Source organism: Cherax quadricarinatus, chromosome 66 (assembly GCF_038502225.1).
Source record: "Cherax quadricarinatus isolate ZL_2023a chromosome 66, ASM3850222v1, whole genome shotgun sequence".
In the NCBI taxonomy this organism is placed as follows: Eukaryota; Metazoa; Arthropoda; class Malacostraca; order Decapoda; family Parastacidae; genus Cherax; species Cherax quadricarinatus.
Genome location: NC_091357.1, coordinates 1040917 through 1058416, shown reverse-complemented (window position 1 = coordinate 1058416; position 17500 = coordinate 1040917). Strand labels below are relative to the sequence as shown.

At 37.0% G+C, this 17500-nt stretch overlaps 1 protein-coding gene across 3 annotated transcripts in view; it reads right to left on the bottom strand.

Annotated features, from left to right (window-relative positions):
* Positions 1 to 17500, bottom strand: part of LOC128704153 (methyltransferase-like protein 27) — a 111157-nt gene that overhangs the window by 84392 nt on the left and 9265 nt on the right. The window contains exons 2-3 of one of the 3 annotated variants that reach the window (XM_070099018.1): positions 4128 to 4271; positions 2385 to 2536 (exon numbers count right to left, since the gene is read on the bottom strand). In XM_070099018.1, coding sequence (XP_069955119.1) covers positions 2385 to 2536; positions 4128 to 4250 — 275 coding nt within the window. In that variant the 5' untranslated portion in view covers positions 4251 to 4271. The remainder of the gene's footprint in view (positions 1 to 2384; positions 2537 to 4127; positions 4272 to 17500) is intronic. The other 2 variants (XM_070099017.1, XM_070099019.1) reach the window with 2 other exon arrangements.

Genomic DNA, 17500 nt, shown 5'->3' with positions numbered 1-17500 from the left:
ATTCTTCTCATCAACTTCACGTCATCTGCAAACAGGGACACTTCGGAGTCTATTCCTTCCATCATGTAGTGCACAAATACCAGAAACAGCACTGGTCCTAAGACTGAACCCTGTGGGACCCCGCTGGTCACAGGTGCCCACTCTGACACCTCGCCACGTACCATGACTCGCTGCTGTCTTCCTGACAAGTATTCCCTGATCCATTGTAGTGTGTGTGTGTGTGTGTGTGTGTGTGTGTGTGTGTGTGTGTGTGTGTGTGTGTGTGTGTGTGTGTGTATGAGTGTGTATGTGTATGAGTGTGTATGAGTGTGTATGTGTGTGTGTGTCTGTCTTTGTCTGTCTGTGTGTCTGTCTGTGTGTTTGTGTGTCTGTCTGTCTTTGAGAAGGAGAGGAGGTCACTTTATGTACGCTAGCCTGCACAACTCTTCTAGGCTTTTACAAATATCTTTTATTCTATTACTAATCAATTATATACTAACATTTACTTTAATAATAAAAACTGGTGCACACTCATAGTACACTCAGCATTACCCATGTTCATGAAAAATTAGTCAGTTTAAAATGTGGTATGTTACACAGAGGTAATTTAGAATTACCTCTCACTGGGAACGGTTGACGTCCCTTGACTTTTATCCCTGGAACGCAGGCGAGAAAGATACATCATAATATACACTTGGAAAATTCTAGAAGGATTAATACCAAACTTGCACTCGAAAATCATTCCTTATGAAAGCAAAAGACTAAGCAGAAGATGCAACATTCCCCCAATCAAAAGCAGCAGCACAACGAGTACACTGAAAGACAACACAATAAGTGTCAGGGGCCCAAGACTGTTTAGTTGCCTACCAGCATACATATGGGGATTACCCATAGATCCCTGGCTGTCTTCAAGAAGGAGCTGGACAGACACCTAGTCAATACCTGACCAGCCAGGCTGTGGTTCGTACATCAGTTTGTGTATGACCAGCAGAAAAATTTAACCTGATAATTCACCAGTTAGTTAATGGATCAGTTATTATTTGTGGAACACACCTTAACGCTACCCTAACAAATAGAATTTACAATGGTCAATGCGAAACTACTGTACGTTATGGGTAAGCGTCACTTAGCTAAGAAGTGCTAGTGGGAAGAATCTGGGACCTCTAATTTATCATCCTTGCTTCCGAATTGTAAGGGTTTTCCACGCTATTTATCCCAGTTCTTCACTCCACACCCGCTGCACTGCCTCCTTCACCCAAATTTCTTGAAGGGTCAAATCAGCGTCACATTTTATACACAATTATTATATTCATATATACACAAGCTGAATTTATAGAAATTATAAAAAAAATCCATGTAATTATTTATGAGCAATTATTATTATATCATTTACTGACGCACAGTCACTATTTATATTGTGATAGACCATTATTCTAACTTTCTGAAGTGTTATTTGATTTTCTTTCTCTCTGTTCCTAATTGTGTATAATAACAATTGCTATTATATTTTTTAGTAGCCCACATGAGATCCTTTAATGATGCCCATAAATACACTTATCACTGCCCATGTAGTTGAAAATTAATCACAGTTATTTAGTTATCCAAATGATTTACTAAATATTCGATCATGGCTGCCTCTACTTATCTCCTGGTACTCAAAGGTATTGAGTGATCCTATACATTCAGCTGGGCGAGACAAAAAAACAAAGACACCGACTAAATTGCTTCCACATATAAATTAATATTCGGTGTTTCTTGTCAGCCTACTTGAAATCCTCCTCTTGGTGTCTTATAATGGCATACAGTGTCTATATGACTTATTTTCTAATGCTCTTCTTATCATATATTGCAGTTTTTGCCACTGACTCACTCAACACGGTGGTATTCACACACTTTCCCTTATTATTGTGATCATTACCAGGACAATATTACAGTGTAGTCACAGCTCACTTATGACAACACCAACTGTTGGAGAATTTATTCTCTATTTTGTTTTATATTTCTTTATTTTCCAGATCACTGTATCACTGCACTACAACAATCACTGACCAGACATTTGCATTTTTTTCTGATTTAGGTGGTAACTCTGACCTGTTGTTAATAACTGTTGTGATCACTTGTCAACACTGCCGCCAGCAACAGCTAAATCCAGGAAGAACTGTTAAAGTTTATGTGTGTGCGAGCGCGTCTGCTTTCAAGTTTTAAAATTGTACAATACTTTTATTAGCTGAGAAACAAAATTTATTTCAACATTATATACAGTATTGGGATCAGAATAGGATTAGATTAGAAAACAAAGTGTCAATGTGTTACAAAAGCGTAAGTAATTATTTCCAGATCCACTTTAATCCTGCTATGCTTAAGAAATACGTAACAAAATTTCTAAAACATTTAATTGCACTCACGTGAATCCATTTTTATGAAGCTCACGACCAACCCATCCAGTGCCTGCAGCAACGTCAAGAACTCTCACCAACTGCCTCCGTTCCTTAGGAACCATTCTTGTAACTTCCTCTGCAGCAATGATGTGCGACCTGTACCTTCCGTCACCTAGAGACTGGACATGAACAACAGAACAATTAGAAGCTATTGTTCCTGAAAATTAATTTTACTGTCTGTATAATTAATCACTCGTCCCAAGATTTGTTAGAAATCTGTATATTATGGGAATTGTTATACGAAAAACAGAGTGCAAATACAGAAAGAGTGATTTTTTTTGAGAGGGATTGGACATATACAAAAGAAATAAACTCCTGAATAGGTAAAATTTGTCAATTAGCAAGAACTCATTTAAAATTAAATACATTTTAAAATTTTCTCCTATACGTTTAAAGATATATTTTTCATTAATGTTTATTTAAAAATTAGAATTTTGCACCAAAAGAACCTTAGAAAAGTTACTTAACCTTATTATAACAAGCGTAATTTAATCTAGCCTAATGCATCTAAATATATTTAAGATAAATTTACAATAATTTAATAATAAACAAGTACAATGAAATATTTTTTTTCGATAGGTTCAGATGATTTTTGCGAAATTATTGCATTCACAAATTTTCGCTTGCCTTTTACGGCAAGAAGAGCATTGCTACTTAAGCCAAAATCGAAAGTTTTACCTATCGGCACGACATACACATATATAATTCTAAACCATGTCAGGGGAGTCTGGCAAGGTTCCCCAAATGACGTCTCAGACTTCTCGACCACAGATGCTTCAAAAGTTGGGCAGCCTGGTTTACAAGCCGTTTCTTCCTAACAGTGGCACACCAGTGTGCCTCCTTAAAAAGGGTTTCAAACTATTTCATCCTTTTATTGTATGTTCTGGCATCACAAGCGCTTTTTAAACCAGTTTAAACCTAGCTTTTGAGGCATTTGTGGCCGAGTGGCATAATCGTCAGTCACTTGGGGAACCTTGCCAGACTAACCTGACGTGTTTTCGAATCCTGCTGTCCTCGACCTTCTCTCCACTTGTTTCTCCATGATGCAGTCATGTAAAAAATGTCACTTGTGAGGTCAAAACATACAAAAGGATAATAAAATAGCTTGAAACCATGCTTAAGGCCTACTGGTGTGCCCAGGTTAGGCAGAAACATTGCTTGTAAACTGGGCAGCCTAGCTTTTGAGGCGTCTTTGGCTGAGTATTATAGAGTGTCACTTGGGGATCCTTTCCAGAATTCCCTGACATGGTTTCGAGTCCTGCTGACTGCGTTTTTTGTTCTTCTGTACTTCTTTCCCGTCAGAAGAACCAACCGTAACTGCAGACTCCTCCTCAGAGCCCAGAAGTAAATCTATCCTTACCTCCGTTATAGTCATATAGTCCATGAAATCAGATTAAGCCGTAATAAATATCTGTAAATGATTATACAGAAAGATGGACGGGAGGCTTGAACCATGGTTCTGAGATTAACAGGTCCACTGCTCAACCACTTAAGCAAAACCTGTAAATCCGGCTATTTTATTAATCTCACGCGGAACTCAATTAAAAAATAATTTATTTTTAAATATATCTTAATAGTTTTTAGTCAAAATAAATTTATTGTTAAGGCAGAGTGAAGTAATAAGTTTACGTAATAGGTATTATGACTTTTCACAAAAAATCAGAAAATTGTTATAAAATTTTTAGTGAAGGAGCATAGCTGTTTATGTACCTGTTCGTAGGTTTGCGACCAATCATCGTAGCTAGCGATAACCACAGAAGAGTCCTGACCAGGCGTGAATACTTGCGCCGCCCTTTTTATGGCTTCCTTCTTCAACTTGATCATTGAATCCATCTGTAACTCAAGATTTCAACCCTGGGATGTGTGTGTATATAAATATTACAAGCGCGCACACACACGCGCACACACGCACACACACGCACACACACGCAAACACACGCAAACACACACACACATCAGATCACGAGGAAAGATAGAAGGGGCAGACGGGGAGGAGGGGTTGCACTGCTCGTAAAAAACCGATGGATATTCGAGAAAATGGGAGGCATAGACGAGATTAGAGAAAGGGACTACATAGTAGTACATAGGAGCACAAGGTAGTCATTGCAGTGATGTAAATCCGCCACAGAACTGCAGGAGGCCAAGAGAGGAATATGAAGCGAGCAACAGAGCAATGGTGGACACACTTGCTGAGGTGGCAAGAAGAGCTCACTCGAGCAGAGTAAAGTTACTGGTTATGGGCGATTCAACCACAGGGAGATTGACTGGGAAAACCTGGAGCCACACGGGGGTCCCAAAACATGGAGAGCCAAGATGATGGATGTGGTGCTGGAAAACCTCATGCACCAACATGTTAAGGACACTACCAAAGTGAGAGAGGAGGACGAGCCAGCAAGACTGGAACTTGTGTTCACCCTTGGCAGTTCAGACATTGAGAACATCACATATGAGAGTCCCCTAGGAGCTAGTGACCACGTTGTTCTGTGCACTGAATACATAGGAGAGTTACAAGTGGAGTGGGTAACAGGAGTTGAATGGGAAAAGCCAGACTATAAAAGAGGGGACTACATAGGTTTGAGACACTTTCTGCAGGAGGTTCAGTGGGACACAGAACTGGTAGGAAAGTCAGTAAACGAAATGATGGAATACGTAACAACAAAGTGCAAGGAGGCAGAGGAAAGGTTTATTCCCAAGGGCAAAGGAAATAATGGGAAGACCAGAACGAGCCACTGGTTTACCCGACGGTGTAAGGAGGCAAAAACTAAGTGCACTTGAGAATGGAAAAAATACAGAAGGCATAGAACACATGAAAATAGGGAGATTAGTCGCAGAACCCGGAACGAGTATGCACAGGTAAGCGACAGTATGAAAACAACATAGCATCGAAAGTCAAGTCTGACCCGAAACTGTTGTATAGCCACATCAGGAGGAAGACAACAGTCAAATACCAGGTGATCAGGCTGAGAACAGAAGGTGGGGAACTCTCAAGAAACGATCAGGAGGTGTGTGAGGAGTTAAACATGAGATTTAAGGAGTATTTACAGTAGACACAGGAAGAGCTCTGGGAAGACAGCACAGAGGGGAACATTAATAGGGAATATACCAACAAGTGCTGAATGACATACGAACAACGGAGGATGAGGTGCAGAAGCTGCTAAATGACCTTGATACCTTAAAGGCGATGGGACCGGAAAACATCTCACCGTGGGTCCTTAGAGAAGTAGCAGAGACGCTGTGCGTGCCCCTAACCACAATCTTCAATATATCCCTTGAAAGTGGGCAACTACCTGAGATATGGAAGACGGCAAATGTATTCCCCATTTTTAAGAAAGGAGACAGAAACGAGGCACTAAACTACAGACAAGCGTGTCTGACGTGTATAGCATGCAAAGTCATGGAGAAAATTATCAAGAGGAGAGTGAGTGATGGAGCACCTGGAACGGAACAAGATAAATGACAAACAGCATGGATTCATGGAAGGCAAAGCCTGTGTCACGAACCTTCTTAAGTTTTATGATAAGGTAACAGAAGTAAGACACGAGAGTGAGGGGTGGATGGATTGCATTTTCCTAGACTGAAGGAAGGCCTTCGACACAGTTCCTCACAAGAGTTTAGTGCAGAAGCTGGAGGATCAGGTGCGTATAACAGAGAGGGCACTGCAATGGATCAGAGAATATCTGAGAGGGAGGCAACAACGAGTCATGGTACGTGAAGAGGTATCACAGTGGGAGCCTGTGACGAGCGGGGTCCCACAAGGGTCAGTTCTAGGACCAGTGGTATTTTTTATATATGTGAATGACATGGTGGAAGGGATAGACTCTGAAGTGTCCCTGTTCGCAGTTAATGCGAAGTTGAAGAGAAGAATTAAATGGGATGAGGATGAGGCAGGACTACAAAGAGACCTGGACAGACTGGAGACATGGTCCAGAAACTGGCTTCTCGAATTCAACCCTGCCAAATGCAAACTCATGAAGATTGGGAAAGGGCAAAGAGGACTGCAGACAGAGTATAGGCTAGGTGGACAAAGACTACAGACCTCCCTCAAGGAGAAAGATCTTGGGGGGACCATAACACCGAGCACATCTCCGGAGGCATACATCAACCAGATAGCTGCTGCAGCATATGGAATCGTTCAAGACACTGTACACTGTGTACGTTAGGCCCATACTGGAGTATACAGCACCAGTTTGGAACCCACACCTAGTCAAGAACGTCAGGAAGCTAGAAAAAGTACAAAGGTTTGCAAAAAGGCTAGTTCCAGAGCTGAGAGGAATGTCCTACGATGAAAGGTTGAGGGAAATCAGACTGACGACACTGGAGGACAGAAGGGTCAGGGGCGACATGATAACGACATACAAGCTACTGCGTGGAATAAATAAGGAGGAGAGAGACAGAATGTTCCAGAGAGGGGACACAGAAACAAGGGGTCACAGTTGGAAGCTGAAGACTCAGACGAGTCACAGGGATCTTATGAAGTATTTCTTCAGTCATAGAGTCGTCAAAAAATGGAATAACCTAGCGAGAGACGTAGTGGAGTCAGGAACCATACATAGTTTTAAGACGAGGTATGACAAAGCTCAGAAAGCACAGAGAGAGAGAGGACCTAGTAGCGATCAGTGAAGAGGCGAGGCCAGGAGCTGAGTCTCGACCCCTGCAAACACAATTTGGTGAGTACATATATATATATATATATATATATATATATATATATATATATATATATATATATATATATATATATATATATATATATATATATATATATATATATATATATATATATATATATCAGGGCAAAACAACCACTGTGAAAGAATAGAGAAATTCCAAGCGCTTTCGTGACTACTCACATTATCAAGGAACTTTGAAAGTAAAGCATCCAAGGAAGGAATATAAGGGGTCTGGCCAACACCTCACTATCAGATCCCACAACAGTTACACACCTGACGCGCGCCGGCCCAACTGGACAGGTTCTTCGCACAACCCACCAACAAACTATTCTACCCAAGAAAATTTAAAAAATTATTATTTGTCCTGTGTATTATTAAATTCATCCCAAATTCTATTAATTATAAATGGATCTAATTTATATAAACCAAAGGAAATATTCATATTATTGTCAAAACTGCTTTTTTTGAAACAAGATTCAATTATATTCCTGTCGACCATGGACTTGCTTGATACTACTTTCTCAACCTTTTGAAAATCAATTGGATGGTTAAAATCTCTTACATGAATAAATAGAGCTTTGGAATCTTGTCCAGTTCTAATGCTATATTTATGTTGTTTTAATCTTAGTTCGAGATTTTTACCAGTTTGACCGTAATAAACGTTATCGCAAATTTTACAAGGAATCTTATAGACACATCCATCAGCATTTTGGGGGGAATTCTTTATCAAAAGTTTTTTTATTGTATCAAGATTTTTGAATACAACTTTAATATTAAAAGTCTTAAGAAGAGAAGGCATATCAACCAAGTTTTCATGGTAAGGGAGAACCAAAATAATTTTAGCTGAAAAAGGCTCGTTGTCCCTTTTTGAATTGTAAAAAGTATTTCCATCAACTTTAAAAGATTTATCAATTACGTTTCTTGGTTATTTTAAATCATTACCTATTTCGTAAATTTTGGATATTTCCTCATCTATGAACTCAGGACTACAAATTCGTTAAAGTTCTCAAAAACACTGATGAGAAAACAGACAGTTTGACTCTATCTTGATGCGAAGAATAATAGTGGACATAGTAACAGTTATTTGTAGGTTTTACAGAAAAGCGTATATATATATATATATATATATATATATATATATATATATATATATATATATATATATATATATATATATATATATAAATATACATATATATATATATATATATATATATATATATATATATATATATATATAAATACATTATATATATATATATATATATATATATATATATATATATATATATATATATATATCTGTATACATATATATATATATATATATATATATATATATATATATATATATATATATATATATATATATTTTATATATATATATATATATATATATATATATATATATATATATATATATATATATATATATATATATATATCTGTATACATATATATATATCTGTATACATACATATATATATATATATATATATATATATATATATATATATATATATATATATATATATATATATATATATATATATATATATATATATATATATGCAATAAGATCACAGTAAACAGGTGATTTCAGAATATGCAAAACAACTACTCTGAAAGAATAGAGAAATTCCAAGCGCTTTCGTGACTACTCACATTATCAAGGAACTATGAAAGTAAAGCATCCAAGGAAGTTATATAAGGGGTCTGGCCAACACCTCACTATCAGATCCCACAACGGTTAAACACCTGACGCGCGCCGACCCAACTTGGATAGGTACTTTGCACAACTCACCCACAAACTATTCTACCCATGAAAATTTAAAAATTATTATTTGTCCTGTGTATTATTAAATTCTTCCCAAATTCTATTAATTATAAATGGATCTAATTTATATAAACCATAGGAAATATTCATATTATTGTCAAAACTGCTTTTTATGAAACAAGATTCAATTATATTCCTGTCGACCATGGACTTGCTTGATACTACTTTCTCAACTTTTTGAAAATCAATTGGATGGTTAAAATCTCTTACATGAATAAATACAGCATTGAAATCTTGTCCAGTTCTAATGCTATATTTATGTTGTTTTAATCTTAGTTCCAGATTTTTACCAGTTTGACCGTAATAAACTTTATCGCAAATTTTACAAGGAATCTTATAGACACATTCATCAGCATTTTGGGGGGAATTCTTTATCAAAAGTTTTTTTTACTGTATCAAGATTTTTGAATGCAACTTTAATATTAAAAGTCTTAAGAAGAAAAGGCATATCAACCAAGTTTACATGGTAAGGGAGATCCAACATATTATTAGTTGAATAAGGCTGGTTGTCCCTTTTTGGATTGTAAAAAGTATTTCTAGCAAGTTTAAAAGATTTATCAATTACATTTCTTGGGTATTTTAAACCATTACCTATTTCATAAATTTTGGATATTTCCTCATCTATGAACTCAGGACTACAAATTCGTAAAGCTCTCAAAAACATTGATGAGAAAACAGAGAGTTTGACTCTATCTTGATGCGAGGAATAATAGTGGACATAGGAACAGTTATTTGTAGGTTTTCTGTAAATTTTAAATTTGAATTCATTATTATCCTTAATAATTAAAACATCTAGAAAAGGCAATGAGTTATTTTCTTCAAACTCAACAGTAAAGTTTATAGAATGGGCTAAGCTGTATAATTTTCCAAGGAAATGGTGTATATCTACATTTTTGGGCATAAGACACAAAATATCATCAACATATCCGAACCATTTAGCTCTATTAGGGAGGATTGTGTTAAGCAACCTTGTTTCAAAAAATTCCATGTATAGGTTACTAGGAATAGGTGAAAGAGGATTTCCCATTGCCATACCAAACTTCCGAGTGTAAAACTTATCATTAAATACAAATTTTGCATCAACAATGCAAAGTTTAATAAGTTTAATGATAGTAGGAACTGGCAATGGTAAATCATAGTTAACGAGTTCTTCAGATTAGAAACTAAATAAATCATCAACAGGAACTTTCGTAAACAAGGAAGTAACATCAAAACTAACCATGTTAAAATCATTTAAGTCAGTCAAGGAGCTTAATTTATCAACCAAGTCTATGTTGTTTTTAGCATTAAAGTTAGAAATTTTGCCAACAATAGGGCTCAAAATATCAACAAGTTCTTTGTCTCCACAGACTCCTAAGTGCACCACTCACTCTTTTTCCCTCATCAATTCTATGATTCACCTCATCTTTCATAGACCCATCCGCTGACACGTCCACTCCCAAATATCTGAATACGTTCACCTCCTCCATACTCTCTCCCTCCAATCTTATATCCAATCTTTCATCACCTAATCTTTTTGTTATCCTCATAACCTTACTCTTTCCTGTATTTACCTTTAATTTTCTTCTTTTGCACACCCTACCAAATTCATCCACCAATCTCTGCAACTTCTCTTCAGAATCTCCCAAGAGCACAGTGTCATCAGCAAAGAGCAGCTGTGACAACTCCCACTTTGTGTGTGATTCTTTATCTTTTAACTCCACGCCTCTTGCCAAGACCCTCGCATTTACTTCTCTTACAGTCCCATCTATAAATATATTAAACAACCACGGTGACATCACACATCCTTGTCTAAGGCATTCTTTTACTGGGAAAAAATTTCCCTCTTTCCTACATACTCTAACTTGAGCCTCACTATCCTCGTAAAAACTCTTCACTGCTTTCAGTAACCTACCTCCTACACCATACACTTGCAACATCTGTCACATTGCCCCCCTATCCACCCTGTCATACGCCTTTTCCAAAACCATAAATGCCACAAAGACCTCTTTAGCCTTATCTTAATTCTGTTCACTTATATGTTTCACTGTAAACACCTGGTCTACACACCCCCTACCTTTCCTAAAGCCTCCTTGTTCTTCTGCTATCCTATTCTCCGTCTTACTCTTAATTCTTTCAATTATAACTCTACCATACACTTTACCAGGTATACTCAACAGACTTATCCCCCTATAATTTTTGCACTCTCTTTTATCCCCTTTGCCTTTATACAAAGGAACTATGCATGCTCTCTGCCAATCCCTAGGTACCTTACCCTCTTCCATACATTTATTAAATAATTGCACCAACCACTCCAAAACTATATCCCCACCTGCTTTTAACATTTCTATCTTTATCCCATCAATCCCGGCTGCCTTACCCCCATTCATTTTACCTACTGCCTCACGAACTTCCCCCACACTCACAACTGGCTCTTCCTCACTCCTACAAGATGTTATTCCTCCTTGCCCTATACACGAAATCACAGCTTCCCTATCTTCATCAACATTTAACAATTCCTCAAAATATTCCCTCCATCTTCCCAATACCTCTAACTCTCCATTTAATAACTCTCCTCTCCTATTTTTAACTGACAAATCCATTTGTTATCTAGGCTTTCTTAACTTGTTAATCTCACTCCAAAACTTTTTCTTATTTTCAACAAAATTTGTTGATAACATCTCACCCACTCTCTCATTTGCTCTCTTTTTACATTGCTTCACCACACTCTTAACCTCTCTCCTTTTCTCCATATACTCTTCCCTCCTTGCATCACTTCTACTTTGTAAAAACTTCTCATGTGCTAACTTTTTCTCCCTTACTACTCTCTTTACATCATCATTCCACCAATCGCTCCTCTTCCCTCCTGCACCCACTTTCCTGTAACCACAAACTTCTGCTGAACACTCTAACACTACATTTTTAAACCTACCCCATACTTCTTCGACCCCATTGCCTATGCTCTCATTAGCCCATCTATCCTCCAATAGCTGTTTATATCTTACTCTAACTGCCTCCTCTTTTAGTTTATAAACCTTCACCTCTCTCTTCCCTGATGCTTCTATTCTCCTTGTATCCCATCTACCTTTTACTCTCAGTGTAGCTACAACTAGAAAGTGATCTGATATATCTGTGGCCCCTCTATAAACATGTACATCCTGAAGTCTACTCAACAGTCTTATATATATATATATATATGTATGTATATATATATATATATATGTATATATATATATATGTATATATATATATGTATATATATATATGTATATATATATATGTATATATATATATATGTATATATATATATATGTATATATATATATATGTATATATATATATATATGTATATATATTAGCTAGTCGGCCGTCTCCCACCGAGGCAGGGTGACCCAAAAAGAAAGAAAATCCCCAAAAAGAAAATACTTTCATCATCATTCAACACTTTCACCTCACAAATAATCACTGTTTTTGCAGAGGTGTTCAGAATCCAACAGTTTAGAAGTATATACGTATAAAGATACGCAACATATCCCTCTAAACTGCCAATATCCTAAACCCCTCTTTTAAAGTGCAGGCATTGTACTTCCAATTTCCAGGATTCGAGTCCGGTTATATAAAATAACCGGTTTTTCTGAATCCCTTCACTAAATATTACCCTGCTCACACTCCAACAGCTCGCCAGGTCCCAAATATCATTCATCTCCATTCACTCCTATCTAACACGCTCACGCACGCTTGCTGGAAGTCCAAGCCCCTCGCCCACAAAACTTCCTTTACCCTCTCCCTCCAACCTTTTACCGGGAAGTAGTCTCCCTCACTTGTACACACCCTAACCAGAGCCTCACTATCATGATAAAAACTCTTAACAGCATTTAGTAACTTACCACCTATTCCATATATACTTGCAACATCTGCCAAATTGCTCCCCTATCCACTCTATCATATATCTTTAATAAATCCATAAATGCAATAAAAACTTCCCTACCTTTATCTAAATACTGTTCACATATATGCTTCAATGTAAACACTTGATCCACACATCCCCTACCCACTCTGAAACCTCCTTGCTCATCCGCAATCCTACATTCTGTCTTACCTCCAATTCTTTCAATAATAACCCTACCGTACACTTTTCCTGGTATACTCAGTATACTATAATTTTTATTATTTCTTTTGTCTCCCTTCCCTTTATATTAAGGGTACCTTCCCCTCTTTCATACATTAAACAAAAATACCAACCACTCCAACACTATATTATCCCCCTGCTTTTAACATTTCTGTCATGATCCCATCAGTTCCAGCTGCTTTACCCCCTTTCATTCTATGTAATGCGTCACGCAGCTCCCCCACACTCACATCCTGCTCTTCTTCATTCCTAAAAGATGGTATACCTCCCTGGCCAGAGCATGAAATTACCGCCGTCGACATTTAAAAGTTCCTCAAAATATTCTTGCCATCTACCCAATACTTCCATCTCCCCTTCTACTGACTCCCCTACTCTGTTTTTAACTGACAAATCCATTCGTTCCCTAGGCTTTCTTAACTTGTTTAACTCACTCCAAATTTTTTTCATATTTTCTTAAAATTTCTTGACAGAGCCTCTCTCACTCTATCATCTGCTCTCATTTTGCATTCTCTCACCACTCTCTTCACCTTTCTTTTACTGTCCGTATACTCTAATCTCCTTATAACACTTCTGCTTTGTAAAAACCTCTCATAAGCTACCTTTTTCTCTTTTATCACACCCTTTACTACATCATTCCACCAATCACTCCTCTTTCCTCTTGCACCCACCCTCCTATAACCATAAACTTCTGCCCCACATTCTAATACTGCATTTTAAAACTATTTCAACCCACTTCAAGCCCCCCCCCCGCTACTCATACTTGCACCAGCCCACCTTTCTGCCAATAGTCGCTTATATCTCACCCGAACTTCCTCCTCCCTAAGTTTATACACTTTCACCTCCCTCTTACTTGTTGTTACCATTTTCCTCTTGTCCCATTTACCTCTTACTCTAACTGTAGCTACAACTGGATAATGATCCGATATATCAGTTGCCCCTCTATAAACGTGTACGTCCTAGAGCCTACCCATCAACCTTTTATCTACCAATACATAATCTAACAAACTACTTTCATTACGTGCTATATCATAAGTTGTATATTTATTTATCCTCTTTTTCAATAAGATATGTATTACTTATTTCCAAGCCTCTTTCTACACATAGCTCAATTAAAGGCTCCCAATTTTCATTTATCCCTGGGACCCCAAATTTACCTACTACTCCCTCCACAACATTTTTACCCACTTTAGCATTGAAATCCCCAACCACAAGCACTTTCTCACTTGGTTCAAAACTCCCCACGCATTCACTCAACATTTCCCAAAATCTCTCTCTCTCCTCTACACTTCATATATATATATATATATATATATATATATATATATATATATATATATATATATATATATATATATATATATATATATATATATACATAGTAATATATATATATATATATATATATATATATATATATATATATATATATATATATATATATATATATATATATATATATATATATATATATATATATATATATATATATAATTTGTTTGTTTAAGTGTGTGTGTGTGTGTGAGTATCAATAAGACCAAATTAAACAGGTGATATCACATTATGCAAAAAAACCACTGTGAAACAAATAGCGAAATTCCAAGCACTTTCATATAAAGAGGCAAGACAACACCTCACAATAACGTCACAACAACAAGACTGCACCTCAGTCATATGACAACACCTGACTTTGTGAAACACACCTGATACTCTATCCAAGCATTAAGATTTTTTACTTGTCTAATGTATCATTAAATTCTTCCCAAATTTTATTAATTGTAAATGAATCTAATTTACATAAACAAAAAGACATATTCATATTATTTTCAAAACTGCTGTTTATGAAACATAATTCTATTGTATTCATGCTGACCATGAACTTGCTTGATACAAATTTCTCAGCCTTTTGAAAATCAATTGGATGGTTAAATCTCTCACATGAATAAATAGAGCATTAGAATCTTGTCCAGTTCTAATGCTATATTTATGTTGTTTTAATCTTACTTCGAGACTTTCACCGGTTTGATCATAATATATATATATATATATATATATATATATATATATATATATATATATATATATATATATATATATATATATATATATATATATATATATTTATATATATATATATATATATATATATATATATATATGTATATATATATATGTATATATATATATGTATATATCTATATGTATATATATATATATGTATATATATCTATGTATTTATTATTATTATTATCACACCGGCCGATTCCCACCAAGGCAGGGTGGCCCGAAAAAGAAAAACTTTCACCATCATTCACTCCATCACTGTCTTGCCAGAAGGGTGCTTTACACTACAGTTTTTAAACTGCAACATTAACACCCCTCCTTCAGAGTGCAGGCACTGTACTTCCCATCTCCAGGACTCAAGTCCGGCCTGCCGGTTTCCCTGAATCCCTTCATAAATGTTACTTTGCTCACACTCCAACAGCACGTCAAGTATTAAAAACCATTTGTCTCCATTCACTCCTATCAAACACGCTCACGCATGCCTGCTGGAAGTCCAAGCCCCTCGCACACAAAACCTCCTTTACCCCCTCCCTCCAACCCTTCCTAGGCCGACCCCTACCCCGCCTTCCTTCCACTACAGACTGATACACTCTTGAAGTCATTCTGTTTCGCTCCATTCTCTCTACATGTCCGAACGACCTCAACAACCCTTCCTCAGCCCTCTGGACAACAGTTTTGGTAATCCCGCACCTCCTCCTAACTTCAAAACTACGAATTCTCTGCATTATATTCACACCACACATTGCCCTCAGACATGACATCTCCACTGCCTCCAGCCTTCTCCTCGCTGCAACATTCATCACCCATGCTTCACACCCATATAAGAGCGTTGGTAAAACTATACTCTCATACATTCCCCTCTTTGCCTCCAAGGACAAAGTTCTTTGTCTCCACAGACTCCTAAGTGCACCACTCACTCTTTTTCCCTCATCAATTCTATGATTCACCTCATCTTTCATAGACCCATCCGCTGACATGTCCACTCCCAAATATCTGAATACGTTCACCTCCTCCATACTCTCTCCCTCCAATCTGATATTCAATCTTTCATCACCTAATCTTTTTGTTATCCTCATAACCTTACTCTTTCCTGTATTCACCTTTAATTTTTTTCTTTTGCACACCCTACCAAATTCATCCACCAATCTCTGCAACTTCTCTTCAGAATCTCCCAAGAGCACAGTGTCATCAGCAAAGAGCAGCTGTGACAACTCCCACTTTGTGTGTGATTCTTTATCTTTTAACTCCACGCCTCTTGCCAAGACCCTCGCATTTACTTCTCTTACAACCCCATCTATAAATATATTAAACAACCACGGTGACATCACACATCCTTGTCTAAGGCCTACTTTTACTGGGAAAAAATTTCCCTCTTTCCTACATACTCTAACTTGAGCCTCACTATCCTCGTAAAAACTCTTCACTGCTTTCAGTAACCTACCTCCTACACCATACACTTGCAACATCTGCCACATTGCCCCCCTATCCACCCTGTCATACGCCTTTTCCAAATCCATAAATGCCACAAAGACCTCTTTAGCCTTATCTAAATACTGTTCACTTATATGTTTCACTGTAAACACCTGGTCCACACACCCCCTACCTTTCCTAAAGCCTCCTTGTTCATCTGCTATCCTATTCTCCGTCTTACTCTTAATTCTTTCAATTATAATTCTACCATACACTTTACCAGGTACACTCAACAGACTTATCCCCCTATAATTTTTGCACTCTCTTTTATCCCCTTTGCCTTTATACAAAGGAACTATGCATGCTCTCTGCCAATCCCTAGGTACCTTACCCTCTTCCATACATTTATTAAATAATTGCACCAACCACTCCAAAACTATATCCCCACCTGCTTTTAACATTTCTATCTTTATCCCATCAATCCCGGCTGCCTTACCCCCTTTCATTTTACCTACTGCCTCACGAACTTCCCCCACACTCACAACTGGCTCTTCCTCACTCCTACAAGATGTTATTCCTCCTTGCCCTATACACGAAATCACAGCTTCCCTATCTTCATCAACATTTAACAATTCCTCAAAATATTCCTTCCATCTTCCCAATACCTCTAACTCTCCATTTAATAACTCTCCTCTCCTATTTTTAACTGACAAATCCATTTGTTCTCTAGGCTTTCTTAACTTGTTAATCTCACTCCAAAACTTTTTCTTATTTTCAACAAAATTTGTTGATAACATCTCACCCACTCTCTCATTTGCTCTCTTTTTACATTGCTTCACCACTCTCTTAACTTCTCTCTTTTTCTCCATATACTCTTCCCTCCTTGCATCACTTCTACTTTGTAAAAACTTCTCATATGCTAACTTTTTCTCCCTTACTACTCTCTTTACATCATCATTCCACCAATCGCTCCTCTTCCCTCCTGCACCCACTTTCC